At 43.4% G+C, this 19,651-nt stretch overlaps 2 protein-coding genes across 7 annotated transcripts; one reads left to right on the top strand and one right to left on the bottom strand.

The window, feature by feature from the left end:
- Positions 1-3,030: 3,030 nt before the first annotated feature.
- LOC103642659 (protein FYV8) lies at positions 3,031-8,199 on the top strand. Of its 5 annotated transcripts, none has more exons than XM_008665896.3 (5): positions 3,031-3,678; positions 3,794-3,967; positions 4,081-4,173; positions 4,818-5,669; positions 6,173-8,199. In XM_008665896.3, the coding sequence occupies exons 1-5, from the start codon at positions 3,639-3,641 to the stop codon at positions 8,020-8,022; spliced, it is 3,009 nt and encodes a 1,002-aa protein (XP_008664118.1). In that variant the 5' UTR covers positions 3,031-3,638; the 3' UTR covers positions 8,023-8,199. The 5 variants fall into 5 exon arrangements, with proteins under 5 accessions (XP_008664118.1, XP_008664110.1, XP_008664115.1 ...); XM_008665888.3 differs by having other exon boundaries at positions 4,809-5,669; XM_008665893.3 differs by having other exon boundaries at positions 4,081-4,179.
- Positions 8,200-8,568: 369 nt separating this feature from the next.
- LOC100283417 (uncharacterized) lies at positions 8,569-12,401 on the bottom strand. Of its 2 annotated transcripts, none has more exons than NM_001412528.1 (13): positions 11,975-12,401; positions 11,702-11,788; positions 10,953-11,213; positions 10,796-10,870; positions 10,614-10,712; positions 10,339-10,533; positions 10,135-10,221; positions 9,834-10,009; positions 9,573-9,695; positions 9,324-9,470; positions 9,122-9,249; positions 8,942-9,040; positions 8,569-8,859 (listed from the first exon to the last, which is right to left on the bottom strand). In NM_001412528.1, the coding sequence occupies exons 1-13, from the start codon at positions 12,171-12,173 to the stop codon at positions 8,856-8,858; spliced, it is 1,680 nt and encodes a 559-aa protein (NP_001399457.1). In that variant the 5' UTR covers positions 12,174-12,401; the 3' UTR covers positions 8,569-8,855. The 2 variants fall into 2 exon arrangements, with proteins under 2 accessions (NP_001399457.1, NP_001149790.1); NM_001156318.2 differs by having other exon boundaries at positions 10,632-10,712.
- Between the last annotated feature and the right edge of the window lie 7,250 nt (positions 12,402-19,651).

Here is a 19,651-nt window from a genome sequence, read left to right as displayed (position 1 = left end):
CTGTTATGTTGTGCCTTTATGTTGATGACATCCTGATATTTGGATCAAATCTCAATGTGATTGAGGAAGTTAAAAATCTTCTATCGAGCAATTTCGAAATGAAAGATTTGGGAGAAGTTGATGTCATTCTAAACATCAAGCTTGTTAGAGAAGCTGATGTTGGGGTAACTTTTTTACAATCTCATTATGTGGAAAAGGTATTGAGTCGCTTTGGTTTTAGTGACTGTGATCCTGCTCCAACACCTTATGACCCTAGCATGCTATTAAGAAAGAATCGGAGAATAGCAAGGGATCAATTGACATACTCCTAGATCATTGGCTCACTCATGTACCTAGCAAGTGCAACAAGACCAGACATCTCATATGTTGTGAGTAAGCTGAGTCGGTTTGTGTCAAAACCAGGAGATGATCACTAACATGCTCTTGAGAGAGTGTTGCGGTATTTGAAAGGTACTATAACATACGATATTCATTATACTAGAAACCCAAAAGTGCTGGAAGGCTATTGTGATGCCAACTGGATTTCTGATGCTGATGAGCTTTATGCCACAAGCGGATATGTGTTTCTGTTTGGAGGTGACGTTGTTTCCTGGAAGTCTTGCAAGCAGACTATCTTAATGAAGTCTACAATAGAAGCAGAACTCACAGCGTTAGACACTACTGCGGCTGAGGCCGAGTGCCTCCGTGATTTCCTATTGGATTTACCGGTAGTTGAAAAACCGATACCGGCTATTTCCATGAACTGTGACAACCAAACGGTGATTACAAAGGTTAGCAGTTCTAGGAATAACATGAAGTCTACAAGGCATGTTAAGAGAAGATTAAAATCTATCAGAAAGCTGAAAAACTTCGGAGTTATAACGGTGGATTATGTTCACACATCGAATAATCTGGCAGATCAATTCACTAAGGGTCTATCACGCAATGTGATAGAAAGTGCATCGAGAGAAATGGGTATGAGACCCATGTGAAATCTACTATAGTGGTAACCTGCTCTATGTGATCGGAGATCCCGTGAAGTAGAGTGGAGAAACAAGCTAAGAGTAGATTGTGAGGAAAGATCCCTTCCTTAACTCATTTCTGATGCACATCTTTCCTATCTGTAAGGCAGGATGATATTTACCTTAATGTATTCCAAGAGTCTTATAAAGGTGAGATGTTGTCCTACAGAACATCTTCTGAGGAGTACACCTATATGAGTCAGACTGCTGGTCACAGTCTATAGGATTTGGGTAATCCCTAAATACTCATGAAAGGCACTGAAGTGTGACTTATATGCTTCTAAACAGCGGGGATGCCCTTTTGCAGCCTAGTATCAGCAAAGGATTTGAGCGAATCTCATCTCATACAAAACTGCCAATTCAAGGCTTAGTCCATTGTTCAGTTGTGAATGAGTGGAACTCTTATTCTAGATGGATGTTCAACTTAACAGTCTCCATCGAAACACTGGTATATCAAAGGATTGTGATTCTGATACTTCATCATTACAAACCCTAGAGTTTGGTGGGGATTGTTGGATTTATTATGGGTTTGGCCCATTTAATCAATAAACTCTATGGTGTATAATTGTGGACAATACCAATAGTACCATATTGGAATTCCAAGGGTCGTTGGTTTGACTTATATGATGGGAATTATTCCATTTAATTTGAGAAGTTAAGAAATGAACTAGGCGTGTCACACGCGCGCGCGCGCCGCCATCGCCAGCCGGGCCGGACTCGGGCTCGGGCGTGGCAGGCAGGCAGGCAGGCAGCGAGCGGGCGAGGTGTGGTGTGGTTGTGTTAATTTTTAGCACTCATTAACCGTGGGAGTTTCAACTCCGGGTTAAACCTTTCAGATGCTCGTCTCTTGATCTGCCGCATGTGAGACCCTTCTCCTTCCGCTTTCCTTCCGCGATGAGGTTAAAAAGGGGAGAACTCCTATCGCTTGGCACACGAGCAGAACTCTTTTAGAATCACAGTCCAGCCACAAGTGTGGGTATTTCTATCTCGTAACTCCGCGCACAGAGGAGCGAGGGTAGGTGCCTCCGAAGCCCTTGCCGTTCGAGACCTTGCACGGCGGATCGACAATTAGGTTTTTGGGGAGCATTTACGCGACTGCCCGAACATCCTTCTGGCATCCTTCTGGTAAACATATTCTTCTTCTTCCTGGCATCTTCATCTCGTACGACATGACAAGAGAAGTTAGACAAGGATCTGGATCCTCGGAGCGCATGGGAGGGTATGGTCAATTTAGCTCCTTACTGTTTTACGTTTTCCAGATTATATATGTTGTCCATCTCTACTGTTTCATATATAGCCATGAATTTATCCAATCTGTTCTGTTTTATCATATCATGACATGTCTGATGTCTGTTCATGCTAGTAATATGTTATATCTGTTTGTTTTAATTTTATAGTCATACTGTTTATATTGCTATCTGTTTATTTTCAGTTGTTTCGTCATGATACATGTACCATGTTTATATGCTTACTATATTTATATGATTCATATGCTTTATGTTCCCATGTTCCATATTGTTATGGATATATTTGACATCATGACGTTCATGATTAATTATATTTTATATGTCATCATCGTAATGTTAATTTATAAAATTAAAATAGTATAGAAAATGTCTATATTTCTAACATTCCTTACCATTCCATATCATTATTAGTGGTATAAAAAAAGAATTAGGGCCTGGCAATTTTTAACGTTTCAATGCTAATGGCTATAACATGAAACGATGAGAAATTACATCCAGGTGCTATAAAAGAGATTAGGTTATTTATAACGGTAAACAAAATACTGAGTAAAATTGGAAATTTGGAATATTCAGAGTTGCGTTACCATTTACCGTTCACGCACGGAACAAGGTGGGACCATACACAGCTCCGTGACTCCGTAGTCCTTAGCCCTCGCCACATGCCTACCCGACTTTGTCCCCCAATTGGCACATGCCGCTACGTTCCGGTGAGCATGCTCATCTTTTGGGGTGGTGTGGGGGCTCTCTCTCCTCTCATGGCTTGCTTGTTTCGTTGGCACTTTGGCAGCTTGCCGCTGCAGAAACACGGCGAGACGGCAGTACACCGCTGTTGCATTGCCGTTGCAGCATCTGTAATGAAACGGTAAAAGGAGAAAAAAAGTGAAAAGGGTGAGCTGGCCCAAAAGGATCCTCGCCTTGCCGGACACGTGGGCCCCGCTCCGTTCGTTCCACTACGGGCCAGACCGGTACGGTGGCTGAGGCTGTCGCAGCCGGCCCCCGGCCCGGCGATGCCTCCGTTGACGGCCCAGATGCGATCGCGGCCGCGAACCGCAGAGAGAGAGAGAGAGAGAGAGACGGCGAGACCTTTGTCTCTTGCCTTGCCCACGGACGCGACCCGAGCACCCCGGGTTGGACGCGTCCACAGCAACGTCTCTATGGCGTGTGGGCCAGGGATACCGTTGGGCCCACGCGGCTATTATGATAAGCGCGGTTGTCATTATCCTCGGCGTGAGCGTGAGGGCGCCTCCGTCGCCTTCGTCTTCTCCAATCTCCACACACACTCCCACTGCGCAAAGCGAGCGGGCGGGCGGGCAACCAACCAACCAACCCCACTCGCCTCCCTCTCCCTCGCCGTTGCCGCCGAGCACCGCGCCGCGGGGTCCCCGTCGCCATGGAGAGCGCCCACAAGAGCGGAGGCGGAAGCGCGCCCGGTAAGTCCCCCGCCGCCGGCACTATGAAGATGCGTTTCTTTTTTTTTTCTCTCTCTGCCGCCCCCCGTGCCTGGTTGTGACGTGACATGTGACGGCGCGGTGGTTTCTCGCGCAGGAGCGGGAGCCGGAGGGGAGGGCGTCCTGTGCCACGCGTGCGGGTACCAGTACCCGAACGGGCACCCGAGCGCCAAGCAGCGGCGCGCGCACCGGAAGCACTGCGGCAAGCCGGCGTCCGCCGCGGCGGCGGCGGAGGGCTCCGGGGAGCACGAGGCCAGCGAGCTGCTTCTAGGTACCGTGGGTTCCGTGCCTCCGTGGTGGTGTACTGGACTGGTGTGTGGCTGTGTATGTCCAAGCTGGGCTCTTGTCCTGACGCGTGCTCTCGTGGCTGGCGTGGCGTCCCAGGTGAGGTCGGAGCCGGCGCGGCGGAATGCGGCGGCGGTTCGCCTGGATCTGCGCACGAGCACGGGGACGCGGCGGAGGGAGGGGACAGCGCAGGTGCATGTTCGTTATGAATCTCCTCCCCCTTCTCTGAATCTCTTAATCCTGCTGTTCTTCGTTTCCTTTTGTTCGTTTCTGAAGCCGGGAAATGTCGTCGGTAAGATTTGATTGGTGGAAAGTCACTGCGTTTCCTTCTCACTCCCTCCCAATTTCCTCTCTTTCGTAGACAAGAACTTTCTGGTTCAGTTGAATCGTACCGATGTAGCGTCTGGAATAAGATAAGCATGTCCTTATCCTCTTGCTTAGCATAATGCGGGTGCTTTGTTTGTCATGTATGGGGCGTAGTGCAATACAAATCCTTGTAGTAATTAATAATGGTTCAGGGATGCCTCGCTGTCCATGTAAGCTTCCAAACTGCCCACATGCACATCAAAGTCTTGGTATGATAACCCTGTTCAATAAATTTAGAGAGGCTGGCCTTGCCATTTGATACCAGTACACCGTCTCGCCAACTTGTCCCCATGCTGGCATGCTGCGCTGCTACATGGCTTCACTGGCATAAGGTCCGGAGCCATTTAAATACGTTCGCCGCGCTGCATATGCACACTCTCTTCAATGCATGTTTTGGTCACTGCTACTGGGTTTTGCGACAAATGCCTGGATGCATGGTTACTTATGATTGTCTTCTGTAGATCCTTCAGGTAATGGTGCTGGGCATCGAGTCGTTGGAGACACATCTGCTGAAGATTGCCTCATCAGTGGCAGTAGCGTTCTTTCTGAAATCACATCTGAGTCCAGCAGGACTGATGATGGTACTCTGACTACAGTGGCTACACAGTACTCTGAAAAAGGATCATCTACTGAGGATGGGGATCCATCTGATCCAGCAGTTGGTTCTGAACAGATCCAGGACGTTCCTACGTCTGTTGTTCCAGCAGAGCCTGAAGACCGTGCTAAATTCAGTTCTGAAATCTCTGAATCTGAAATACAGAACCCGAGTATTGTGCGTCCGGAATCAGACGCAGCTGGAGGTGGAACTTCTGAACTGACGGATGATGTAGCCAGACAGCAGGATGAGGTTGCCGTGACTGGGGAAGATGCTGTGTTCGACGCCATAGATGGAAGCAAATCTAGTGAAAGGAATTCTGTGCAAGGTGATGAGCTTAATCTCTCCTGTCAAGATATACTACAAACGGAGACTGGTGGGGGGCACAGTAGCACTGTAGTGGAGGAAGATTCAGGTAGCAAGGATCCTACTGCAAGTGACGGCCAAGAAATCCTGATCGAAGAAACTGAACCAAATCAGCAGAGCAAGCATGCGTTAACTGGCTCATTTGAGAAAGTCCCTGACATTGAGTCTGTTGGGTCTTCTGCTGAGAAATCTGTCGGTACAGGTGATGACTTGCTTCAATCTGGTAAAGGTGCTTGCCACTCAGAAATACCAGTCGATATCATAGCTCAGCTGCAACTTGACCCTACCTCTGGAACGGCAGATCATCCGGCAATCTCCAAAGGGGCAGACAATTTTGAAGGACAACATTATCATACAACAGGTTAGAGTTTCTGGATGTTCTTGTGTACTGCATTTAATTTTGATTTTTATTGTATAATGTTGAACTAATGCCTCGTTGATCTTTTGAAAGAAGTTTGGTTAGGAGCCGCAAATGTTTAATTGAGCAGTGTACTTTGATTTTGGTTAGTTGAGCTATCAAGTAAATATCCCTGTTGCACTTGCATTTTGATAAAGTGTTAGTGTCTGGCCAATTGTGAAAGGGGCTCAGTGGTAATGCATGATTAGTTGACATTTCTTTGCTCGTGTCATAAGTATCATTTGACCTTGTACGTAACGTGCAATTATAACTCCCTACTTCAAGTGCAATTTGATAAACACTGCAATATTTCATATGTATGAAGTACGATATGTAGTTGACGACAAGTCAGTCTAAGTCGACAGAGTCATAAGTGGCCTGGAAACATTTTTGAACAATACCCTTTAGTAACTGTATGGGTTTGATATTAACTGTTTACAAACTGAAATTTGATGCACATTCTGCAGATGAAAGCATCGGAGCAATACCAAGTACATTTGAACCTGCTGTTGGTGCCAAAGTTGTATCAGTTGATGTCACTGCTGACCTTACAGAGGATGTTTGTTCGTCTGACATAACAATAGATGACGGCATGCAGGAAAATGTGACAAGTGGTACTATTGTACCATCTCAAGTTGATATACTGGATTCGAGTCCTTCCGCTACAGCACATGAAGTCAACATTGTCGGTAGCATAAACGATGATGACGAAAAGAGTCAGGATGGAAAAAGCAGTGCAGATCTTGCTTCATACGAGGTAAAAGAGATGGTTGTCAAGGATAACTTTGAAGAAAAGCAGCAGACCAAAGAGGTCATTGTAGATCCCACTCCACATGAAGCCAACAACTTTCCCAGTACCGATAATCACGAGGAAAATGAGCAGAACAAAGAAATTGTTGCAGACACCACTTCACACAAGATAAGTGCTGTACAAAGCATGGGTAGTACTGAAGAAAAGGAACATATTGAAGATTTCATTGCGAAACTGGCTTCTGAAGAGATCATTTTTACAAGTAACAGAGATATTGTCGAGCAGCAGGATGAGACTGATATGAAAACAAACTATGAAATAGACAGGGCACGCAACTTAGAAGCTACTGAAGAAATTGCTGCTGGTGGTGAGAGTAACACGGGAACCATCACAGATGTTGTTGAAGACAAATTCCCTAATGAAGAAATTACTTTAGGCACTATCTCTCTTAACATGGCAGACAGCAGCGTTAAGGAGGAAAAGATGCATGACGAAGAAGTGAACGAGGATCTAGATTCTCGTGATGATATTATGGTACATGGTCCTGATAATGTCAAAGAGAAGATGTGTGAGGAGACCATGTCAGGTCCCACCTTAGACAAGTTCAGTTTGCCTACATCTACTGACAGTCCTGAAGAGGGTAATAAGGACGAAAGCACGCGTGCAGACCCTATGTCGCACGAGACCAATGTGGCGCAAACCAGCGATGGTGCTGATGAAGAGAAGAAGATCAGGGAGCTTGCTGTTGACCCTACTTCCAGCATTGGTACCATGGGCAACATAGGCAACGCTGAAGACAAGAAGCCGAGTGAAGAAACTACAACAGATCCTAGACCTGTTGAGAACACCACAACACAAGGCACAGAGGACGCGACAGATCCTAAACCTGTTGAGAACACCACACCACAAGGCACAGAAGACGCGGATAGCAGCAAGCAGAATGAAAACACTGCGAGCGTAGGTGGCGTTGAAGGCAAGAAGCAGGGTGAAGAAACTACAGCGGATCCTAGATCCGTCGAAAACACCACAGTTGAAGGCAAGAAGCAGGGTGAAGAAACTACAGCGGATCCTAGATCCGTCGAAAACACCACAGCACAGGGCACAGAGGATGCAGAAAGCAGCAAGCAGAATGAGAACACAAATGTCATGGAAGAAGAAAGGGTGACGGTGGAAGATACAACCTCAAGGGAGATCAGCGCCATAGAAAGCACAGATGACCTGAAGGGCAAGGCTACCAACGAGAACGAAGAGATAGCCGACAAGGAAATGGTCACCGACTCAGACAAGAACCATGTCTCGCTGAAGGTCCTCCTCGCGGACAAGAACGTGGAAGCGAAAGAGAAGGAGAAGAAGGCGACTAGCGCCAAGGACCGGGTGCTGTCGTTCAGGCGCCGGGTATCCAAGGACAACGTGTCGCCGCCGGTGAAGCCAGGCTCGCCAACCAAAGACAAAGATGGCTCAGGGCAGCAGGACTGGAACTCCCCGGCCAGGTTGCCCGTCGAGAAGAAACCCAAGGGGAGGAAACAGCAATGGGTACCGTTTATTTGCTGCTCGTCGGTACAGTAATCCGTTTGCCAGCATCAGCTTGGGGCATCCATTGTTGTGTTTGTACTTGTACGCTGATGGTAGTAGATTGAGTAGGACCTTCGTTCCAGGATTGGACCTTGGCAGCTTTGCTACTCTACTTGGATTGTGAACCCGGCTCTGCCGTTTTTGTATGTTATAAATATCTGCCTTGATGGAGGGGAGGAGGGTATGCCCCAAACTCTGGTAAAGTAGGAAGGTTATGATAGGACTGACGAGTTAACTTTTAAACCTAGCTATTTTAATTAAAATGAAACCCGAAAGAAAATCCCGTGACGTAGATATAATGATGTGCCTGAACCTACATACGAATGATAATAGATCATAATCTAAATGTTTCTTCATAACAAATTAAAACCTTAATTAATTTTATATAGAATTTAGAGCTCATTACCACCTCTAATCCAAAGTGCCCATTCATTGATCTGCAAACGTTGTGCAGTTTCTGTGATCTTCAGGTTGACACATCCTGACACGGCAGTGCGTGACGGTGAGGCAGCTGTTGTTAGTTACGATGAGCAGACGTTCTTAGCATAAACTTTTGCTCCCGTGGTTTATTAAGAACATGTGTCCGAAAATTATATAGAGAGAACATTCAATGGTCCTAACAAGAACCAGAAAACATAAAAATTCAGAACCAATAATAATCCTCGAAGTACATGTTCCTCAGTTTCACATATCCAAGCATCCGTGCACACTAATTGACTACAAAGTATGCGAAAAGCGAGAAGTTAAGCAACGGGCGAAGTCCTTCGGCAGCAGAAATCGGTGTTTTTAATCCCTTCGCTTCACCACAACATCCTCCACCCCAAAAGCTACCTGTTATTAGCGACACTGTCATCAGCAACAAATCAATCGGGTTAAGTGGAGCTCGCCGCTGACTTAGGGCAGTGACAGTTACTTTGTCATCTTGGCGAACATGTTGCTGTAGAATTTGGCGTCCTTCTTGTTGTACTCCTTGATCTTCTCCTTCAGGATCTTATATTCCAACTTGACATCCCTGGGATTGTTTCCAAAATTATCAGCGTGATACGTAATAAGAGTACTGCCCGCCTTGCAGAATCCATTTCCTAGACTGTACCTGTTGTCAGGATCGATTTCCAGTGCCTTTTTGATATCGGCCTCTGCTAGCTCTAGGTCAGCAAGTTGAATGTAAGCTTGCACCCTCCTGTAGAGAGCCTTGACATTTTGGCTGTCTAGTTCCAGAACCTGAAAAGGAATCACAAGGTCAGCCTGCTTTACTGCAACATAATTCACGCCCGCATTGCAGGAATAGATTGTACCTTGGTGCAAAGCTTCGCAGCTTCCTTGTAATCCTTCAACTTCAGTTTGCAGGCAGCATTGTTTAGGTTGCAGCTGATCTTCAGTTGCTTGGATTGCTTCTTCTCATCTTCACTGAACGAAGTGTCGTACTCAATGTACTTGGCAGCCTGCAATTAAAACAAAATTCAGCCCAAATAGGAACAACCCTGCAGGAATCAAAAATTGCATTTTCCCGGTATGGTTTACTACAGAACAGAAAGGAAGACCACCTTCTCATATCGCTTGGAAGCTCTAGCATATTTGCCCGATTTGAACAATGCATTCCCTTCCTCTTTCTTCTTACCAGCAGCCTCAATCTTCTCTTCATTGTTCAAGTCCCACGACTCCTTGTCCTGTGTGACAAGATTATATTGATCAATTTTGCAATTGCACACAGGTCAATGATTTAGAACAGACACGAATATCAGTCATGTGCAGTTGCACACAGGTCAATGATTTAGAACAGACACGAATATCAGTCATGTCCGCACCTTCACAAATGAAATAAGCTCAACTTCATATATTACTGTGCTGTTAGGTGGAACAACAGCAAGATCCTGCTTTGACTCAGTTGAACCAAATGCATATTCAGGAGGAATTGTGACAAGAGCAACCTCGCCCTTCTTCATGTTCAACACAGCACGATCAAGACCGGCAATAACTTCCTCTGGAAACAGATTATAATACAAACGAAACATGTTATTCTAAATATCAGGATCAAGTCGATTTCCTGAATTATTATTTTTACTGATAGGCCAAGAGCCCCATATAAAGACAAAAGGATGTTCTTACCTTCATCGGTCTTGAATTTAAATGGCTCTTCGTCATGCCCCTTCTTTGTAAACACCGCGCCATCCTGAAGCTTTCCGATAATTTTGACTGCCAACAGTAAACATAATTTAGTGAGTGCAAGATAAACCTAATCAACTGAAAGGAGTCAAGAACCAACAGCTACTAGCATCATTACAATTAAGTACTTTGACCACTTGAGCATACCTTCAACAACAGCACCCTCGTTGGGACGCTCATAACCTTCTCCCTCCTTGAGAACCTTCTTAAGGATTTTCTTATCATCCCCAATTTCTGTGACAGTCTTCCATGAAATCAACTCAAGGTCAATGAGCAGCGAAGCATTTGGCGGCACAGCACCTTCCTCTCCAGCTGCTGGTCTACCCTTCTCACCAAATCCATCTGCATTTGAAGTGAGGAAGTTCAAATAAGTGTCATAATTCAGAGAAAATAGACATGTAACTACAGAAGAATAATCAAACTTTGAAATGGAATCTCACATTGTGGCTTTACTGTAAGGAGCACCTTCTCTGCCTTTTTCATGGTTTTGACAGCTTTGGCCAGGGCAGGACAAAAGTAGCCTGGCAATACAGTAGTTAGAAAACAACCGATAGGCACAAAAATCTTCAGAAGACCATGTGAAGACAGAACATAAGAGGGTTACCATCTTTCACAGTAAACTCAACCCCCTCAGACTTGGATACAACAGTACCATCTTCCAGACGGGCCTCATATTTCACTACAAGAGCAAGGAGAGTATAAGTTATAGGAACCAAATAAATCAGCTCTATGAAAAGTGTCGCAATAAGCAAAAAAATTACCAAGTACTTCATCAGGATCCTTTGGGTTCTCCCATTTCTCTCCCTCTTTAAGGATCTTCTTGAATATGCCGCCATCTTTGCAAATGTCTTTGACACTGGTCCATGAAAGCAGCTCAACATCAAACTGCAGGGTTGCATTGGGTGGGATAGTTGGAGGTGAACCAGATGCTCCATAAGCCAGCTCTGGAGGAATGGTAAAAATAGCATTTTCTCCTTTCTTCATGGTCTTGATTCCTTGATCCCAACCCTTTATCACTTGACCTGGGCATTGACAAAATAGTTAATGAGCATTATTTTTCAACTTGGCAATGTCAACAAAGAGGCAAGAGAGAAACAGGATGATCTCCAAGCTAGAATTTACTCAATCATCAGCATGTTTTTCAAACATCATAGCCCCTTATACCGATGTAAGCATCGCTTGGGGTCATATCTATATCTACACGGAGTAGGCATTATTCTGCGACAAACAGAAACAGAAACACAGCCACGAAATACTTCGTTATAGGCAAGTGAAGACACTACCAAGCACTCACAACTTTACATCAATTTCATAGATACAGTAAGTGTCCACTGGCAGTATCCATGATATCAATGGAACAAGACGATGTGATCAAAACTACTTATCTAACTAACGAAAGATTGATAACTTTGAACTGTTTTACCATTACAAGGTTAATGCTACTTCCAAATCCATATTTAAAATTCAAACGAGACAGAAGAAATAACCTCAGGGGGAGGAAGAAATTTACCTTGTCCAAGCTTGAACTTGAAGGGTTCTCCACGATCACGGCTTGAGTCGAATTTTGTCCCATCAAGGAGCGTGCCCGTGTAATGCACTGAAATATTATCATGGGTAAGTAAGGAAGAGTCATCAAGGTGACAAGGAACAATAAATTGACACGAAACCCAAGAGAACCCGAATTCCATCAGCTAACTCGCAGCCAGAACTGGGCGAGTCTCACTGACCGCATCACACTAACAGAGATACAAGTGCAGCATGGGAGGAACCGGGGGCAGGATACCTTCAACCTCGTCGCCGACCTCGGGAGTCTCCCAGCCCTCGCCCTCCTTGAGCAGCTTCTTCTTGAGCCCCTCCTTGCCGACCTCCTTCTCCTCGCCCACCTTCATCACCGGGCCCTCGTCGCCGCCGAAGTCGCCCATCTCGTCGTCGCCCATCATCTCATCGGCGCCGGCGGGAGGCATCTCGAAGTCCTCGTCCATGGCTGGCGTGGAGGAAGGGGAAAAGCCGAGATCCGCGCGCGGCTAGGGTTCCGAGATCACTAGGGTTCGGGTGCTTTGGAAGAAGGTTCGAGAGAGAGCACGAGGGGGGAAATGATGAAAGGCGACGCCACCCAAACCCGGGTTTAAATCCAATCGAGTAGGGTTCTAGAGTGTTCCAAAGTCTTCGTATCAGGTGCACAAGGACAGTGCACAAATGCACAAATTTGATCCTGGCCTTCCATCTCATAATCAACGGTCAGCGCGAATATTACATAAAAGCCCCTCCGCACCTGCTCCTTGTTGGCATTCCAATTTCACGAAAACCCCCTTGCACTTGCTTTCTCTGACCCTCTCTCCCCTAACGCAGACACTCGGATCGGACGGAGCCACCGACCTCGCCGTCGATGACCTCGCCGCCCCCGACATCGTCGTCCACCGCCCACAAGCCGTTGATCACGTTGTCAGCTCCGCTGTACCGGAAGACATAGGAACCATGGCGAGAAGGATCCGACGGTGAAGACAGAAGGAGGCGATGTCTCAGCAGGGCCGTTCCTGCTCCTGCCTTTTCAGAGGCACAATGCGAAATTCAATATAGAGGCTCCATTCACACACAAATATATATAATTATATATATATTATCGAATATTTAATGTATAAAAATTATTATGCTCATTTTTGAAGTTTATAAGATAACAGATGTAAAATATAGCAAAAAACACTTACTTATTATATGATATTATTAAAAATATCTTCTAACATTTTGTGATACAAAGTCATCGCTTATATCATCAAGATCAATCTCATCCGATAACTTTTTTCGATATATAGAATCGCCAAACTATTTAACCTCTCTTGAGTTATTATTGACCATAAATAGTTCATTAAAAAATTAAATTTTAAAAAGCTTCTCTCTACCGAAGCAACCATCATATGTATAGTTTATAATACTCTCTCTATATCAAAATAAAATTTGTTTTGCTTCTCTAGTGGATTTACATCATCAATATAAACATAAAAATTAAGAGTTAAACCAAATACTATTTTGAAACAGATAAAGTATTCGATAAGTAATTGAGACGTTAGTTTAACAATATAAATGAGATTAGTCGATAACTCGATATCACATCGCTCTTTACGTATTTGTGTCTAGAATAGATAGGTTTAACAAAAAATGCTACCGTCCAGTAGCTAAGGGGCCCTCTATTTTTGGAGGCCCGGTACGGCCGTACCCTCCGCACCCCTCAGGGTCGGCCCTGTGTCTCAGGGCGGCCTCAGCGTATCAAGCACGGTAGCGTCCGAGTAACTGGGCCGGAATGGATCAATTGATGGCTGGCTGGGCCGATCTGTAATATGGGATATATACATACGCTGGAACCGTAAACGGGCATCGAAAATCAGAGAACAAACAGAAAGAAACACTTCGTCGCTAACCTATCTTCCTCCTGCAGCCGCCACTTTGTGTCTACTCTCCTTCTCTTCCATCCCTAGCGCTAACACACGTTGACAACTCGCAGCCGTCCGCAAGCTCCTCGCAGCGGCTGGTTGCCGCGACGCTGGTGGCTGTCGCCGCGCGGGGCCACGGTGCGGTCGCGCACATCTTCAGGCTCGCGGATGGACAAATCCTCTCCCACCGCCACAGCGTGCCGTTGCACGCTCCTCTCCATGGCTGGGAGTCTGAAGATAGCATGCTTTTGTACTGCTGACCCTCCCAATGCAAACAGGGAGCCTGAAGAAGATGGAGCCTTTCTAAATCGCGGTACACACGTATTGTGAAATGTTTATAGTTCACTATTCTTTGTAGCTGATGGTTCTAGCTCATGTGGAGCTTGTAACTTTAAAATGTGATACGAGGAACAAAGTGCGACTTGTTCATTTTGATTTTGATCAGAAATTGATTTTGTAACGATTATTATGTTTCAGTAAAAAAAATTGAGCCAATGTTGTTCGTGCTGATCAATGTTTAATTAAATAAGTCAAATGAGCACCGTTCAGCTAACATTCAATGGTAAAATTTAGAGCCAACATTGAACCAATATTGAAGCAAACTACAGAGCCAATCCAGCTATCATTCAAGCAATACTCAAAGCCAATATTCAGGCAAAAGTGACATCCATCATTCAACTAACATTCAAGCAAAATACAGAGCCAACATTCAGCTAATATTCACTGCAAATGGATCTATATAGGTGGCTTTCGCTTGCTAGGCTTCACTAGTTCTTTAGCCCTCTTAATTCTCTTACTCCTGTCCTGCCCTTTGATCGAACATCATTTGAAGGGTGTATTTATATCTCTGGTGAAATTTCGCAACACACAAAATTCTCATATTCTTCATTTGTAGGTTGCACCGTACTAGGTACAATGTGTCCCATGGGATCAGGGCTACAAATTGTTAACCGATGTATAATGATTTGGAGCCTTTTTGGGTGTACTGAATCCATAGGTGAGCGTACCACATGCGGGGCGAGTAGGTGAGCGTGACGGTCAAGGGCCATAGCCTAGGCAGCACGTTGGCGATGTTGTGCGCCTTCGACGTCGTGGAGACACGTGCCAATGTGTCGTCGGGCGACAGCAGGGTGGCGCTGGTGTGCGTGTTCTCCTTCGAGGGCCCGCTCATCGGGAACATTGCCTTCCAGAGGCGGTTCGAGCAGGAGCTAGGCGTGCTGCCGAGTTCGTGGAGCGGTTCGTGCAGCTCTTCCGCGCCGACCCCAACGTCGTATGCCGCCGCCCGCCCGCCCTCTCTCTTTCTCTTCAAATTCCTTCCTGCTTCATTCAGTGTGCCTGCTCCTACCTAACATGTTTGTGTGCATGTCTCTGCAGACCCGCTACGTGAGGAAATATTGACACTGCGAGGGGAAGCTGTGTTCAAGATCACCAGTGACGTGAGGTACTACCTTGTTCAAGCTATATGTAGTAAGATCAGATTTGTGTGTAAGTTCGTTGGTTTGAAACACTGATGACTGATAGATGCTATGGCTTAGAAACTGATCGATGGTACACTTGTTATTTATAGCTTATAGAATTGGGTGATCAAGGGGTAAGATAGATCACGCACCTTGATAAGGTGGCGTCTTTTGCCTCTGCCTAAATCTCTCTCCCTTTCAAGTGCTCAAGGTATGTGCAAATCTATACAAATCAATTTCTTATTATTTGGAATGTTCAATTTTCGTATAGATAATCAGGTTCCAAAATTGAGAGGTGCTCCCATGGAACCCCATTCAACAGGTTAGACTATGGCATGAAGAGAACATTTTAGCGATTTGTTATGGATGTCACACAGTCAACACAAGGTTTGGGAAAAAAGATAAATATCTTGGATTTGCCAAGCACTCATGACAAGTTAACGTTAGGAAAAACAAGTAGCATTATAGAGTAATCAAAGAATTCATGGTTATTTTATAATGTAGATCTTTCTTGTCAGATGAATATGAATTACTAAACAACGATGAATACACTAACTCTAACTCCTACTTGTTGTCTGCCAATTCCATTCGACCAAACAATCATGTGTTTGTGACCCTCCTGAGAAAAAAAAACCATGTTCAGCGCAGAAACAACTGCCTAGTGAGTTTATCCATATAGCTAAAAGTAAATAAAAATGATTGGATATTTAATCTACATATGCGAGTTCTTTGTAAGTTAGATTCTGATTTGTTCTATAGAAAAAAAACTTCCTCTTTCAAATGGTGCTATTATGGTGGGATTTTGCTAGCAGTCATTCGAATGGTGCGTTGTTTTTATGTCGAAAACTACCAAATGGTAGCTATTTCTGTAGTCTGTGTCATGCCAATCTGACAATGTCCAATACTGAAAACACTCAGCTACCTAAAGCTAGCTAACTGCTTTTAAGCTCTGGATAGTATGCTCATTTCCTTGCTGCGCTACCATCAGGGGTTAACGTTATAAGGATGCTTCTACTGAGGCTGGACTTATGAAAAATGAGGATATGGTTAAACCGATGAGTCGCTCTGGAGATTACAGGTTCACTTACATATACCATTATTTTACTACCTATGCTCAACTTTCCTGATCTTATTTTGATGCTTTAGGTCATGGCACTCTGGTAACTAAATTTTCTTTTGAATATAGGGAACTTTTCAAGGGCCCACTATATTATGCTATTACTATAACTTTTGCCATGTCTATTATGGAGAACCTCACCAATTGCTATAGCACTTATATGCAACTTATGTGTTGGGAATGGTATGTTCATATATTTGCATTTCACTCTTTTGATCCAAGAATAAACCTAGCATAGCTGGAAGGTGGTAAGTTTGTTTCCAATCAATAATATAGTAATATATAGTATCTACATATAATCCTCATGTAGACATGTACGTATAATACATTGAAAATTAGGCAATATGTATATACAAGTCCACATGAGGATTATATATGCCATTTTATCTCCATACCACCTTCTCAGCAGCTTAAATTTTTTTCTATAAAAACCATTGTATATAACATAGCTTGGCCAAACATTATTCTATAGGATTCATTACAGCTACCTTGTTCTACAAGCTATGGTCATATGGGGGAATGATAGGCGAATGGAATTTGTTAGGGTGAGTGGAGTACGTTTGTTTCATGTTTAAACATACATTCCAATTGTATAATACAAATTTGACGTTTTGTTCTCTTATGTCTTTGTGTGTAGAAAGCAAAGATTCTTCAACAGAACTTTGTGCTTGACCTGTTAAGATACAAGGACAATTTGTGCCGATATATCATTCCTACAAACATACAACAAAGATTTACCATCGCTAAAAACATAAGATTAGTGTACAATTGTCGACATATTTGCTTATCATTAAAAATTCTATATTGACTCTTTAGAAATAATTTATGCGATATTGATAAAATTTGTGACACGGATTTTGCATATCATAATGATGTTTGTCGTTCCGTATCTATGTTTCATACAAATTTTTAACTTTCGTGACAACGCACGGGCACGAACCTAGTTTTAAATAAATAAAACAAGATATTGCATTTTTTTAAAAAGTTAATAGCGTCATATATTTATGAATGGAGGTAGTATTTAAGATGATATTAATTAAGAAAACGCTTGTGTCATAAATTTGATTCAAAATTCAATTTTGCTCTCGGACGGGCCGTATCTTGCATGCATTACATGCCCTTTTACCACTCTTTAGCACCGATTAGGGCTGAGCATTCATTTTTTAAACTTCAGATCGGTTTTTTGGTTTTAAAAACAACTTCAGTTTTCTAGATATTAGAAACTGATCGGTTTTCTAGAAAATGAAAAACCGAAAAGTTTGGTTTCGGTTTTTTACTTCTGTTTTTCGGTAAAAACTGAATACCAAACTTATACTCAAGACAATATATACAACAAGTTTACATGATAGATTACACATAATTTTTAAAAGTAAAAAATATATAGGTACAAATATTTAGAGATATATCATACATCACATATAAATAAGTGAATAACAATTTAATTGCTTCACACATTCAATTCACATAATCGAATAGTCAAATTTTAGGATTGATAAAGTTTGGTAATTCGATTTTTTTGGTATTTCGGTTCGGTATACGGTCAAAACCAATTACGATACCGAAAATCGAAGTTTTGAGGTACAAAACCCGAAACCGAACTACTGAAAAAACCGAAATTTCGGTTCAATTCGGTTTTCGGTTCTATCTCGGTGTCATACTTACGACTCTCACGGTATTTTGCTAGTCGTCAGGTACACATACGTTTTCGAGGTTAGTGTAACTGCAGAAAAAACCATCACAGCCCAATTTCCCATGATGCAATTCACACACGACAGTTTATCACTGTTTATACTCCATATATTGCTATATGGAGGCCAGCTCATCATTAAGCGCCGAGCCACGCATAGGCGCCGTTGCCACACTTTAACCATAGGGCAACCCATTATGGTAACTTACCTTCTTACCTGAACGTAGGTGCGTTGTTGCGAGTTCATTACACTTCTCAGTATTCCCATGTCTGTATACCCATACACATCCATGGGGTACTGAATCCTGGAAAAGTAAATATTCCACATCGCAGCCTTCATATATACATATGTAGAACATGTATATAATCAAGCACTTTTCATACTCTTCCCTAGACCGACGGTTGTTCGGTCATGCTCTCACATCTCACCTTACCTGAGCGTCGATCCATTCAGAACTGAATGGCCTCAAAAATAACAATACACATGTATGCAATACCCCCAGTTGTGGGTTAGTGGTTTTGAACTAAGCCACCTGATAGTCCTTAGTTTAGGGCTTACAGAGGATGTCGCTAGCATTATAGTTTTTTTTTCAAAACTGTTTTCAAAGCCAAACAATGTTTTTAGTTGAAAATAGGTTTTTCGAAACCAAAACTTTTGTTTTGAAAATACGTATGTGACCGTATATACTTAATCCTGCTCCGATACCAGCTGTGGCAGAACCTCCCAAGTTATTGAGCCCACATGCACCTGTCCTTGTCTCAAAGACCTCAGACTGCTATGCATGTGCACCAGATAACTTAACAGGATCCGTCTGATTGCCCAAGGACACCGGATAAACCACTTACAGCCAAGATCGCGAGATTAAGTAACACAAATCACACACACCAACATTTTTGCAGTGAAAATCTTATTACCAAGTTTTACAAGTTACAAAAATTTTACTTTGTACATGATCGGAGTGATTACAAAAAATGATTCAAAGAAGTAACTTTGAACTGATATAGATTATGGTAGTTTTGAAATATATGCTAGCTTAAGTGACCATCCTCAATAAGAAGTATAGAAGAGGTACTTAGACTTATAAGAAGGCCGAGCCCACCGGCACTTAACACCATCAACTGCAACACAAAGTTAAAACCTGAAAAACAACAGGGAATAAAACCCTGAGTATGGAATTACTCAGCAAGACTTACCCGACTAAAGAAAAAGACTCTCAAGGATATGCTGGATTCGGGAATCAAGGAAAAGGCTTTAGCAAGAATCAACTTACATACTTTTGCAGGAAAAGCTTACTAAAGTGAGTCCTTACTTTCAATATTTTAACGCTAGTTAAATATTAATAGACTCTGGTTGCATCTAGTCTAATTTCACCATCTCATCAATACAACATCATTTTTATTCATAATGTTCACATCCTGACTTAGGTTGCAGGTCAGTGACCAAGTCTCCACTGTCCGGGGATATAACGGCGATCCAAATCGATTTACTTAGCTGAGGATCTCTAACCACATGACATATGTAACACTGAAAGGGAATTAGGCTTACACCTATTTCCTAATTGATTTTGGTGGTTGAATTGCCCAACACAAATAATTAGACTAACTAGTTTGCTCTAGTCTATAAGTTCTACAGGTGCCAAAGGTTCACAAAAAGTCAATGAAAAGACCAAAAATGGGTTCAAACAAAGAGAGCAAGGGACAACCGAACGCTGCCCTGGTCTGGCGCACCGGACTGTCCGGTGCACCACTGAACAGTGTCTGGTGCACCAAGGGA

This window comes from Zea mays, chromosome 1, assembly GCF_902167145.1.
Source record: "Zea mays cultivar B73 chromosome 1, Zm-B73-REFERENCE-NAM-5.0, whole genome shotgun sequence".
In the NCBI taxonomy this organism is placed as follows: Eukaryota; Viridiplantae; Streptophyta; class Magnoliopsida; order Poales; family Poaceae; genus Zea; species Zea mays.
This window is presented reverse-complemented; position numbering and strand designations above follow the sequence as displayed.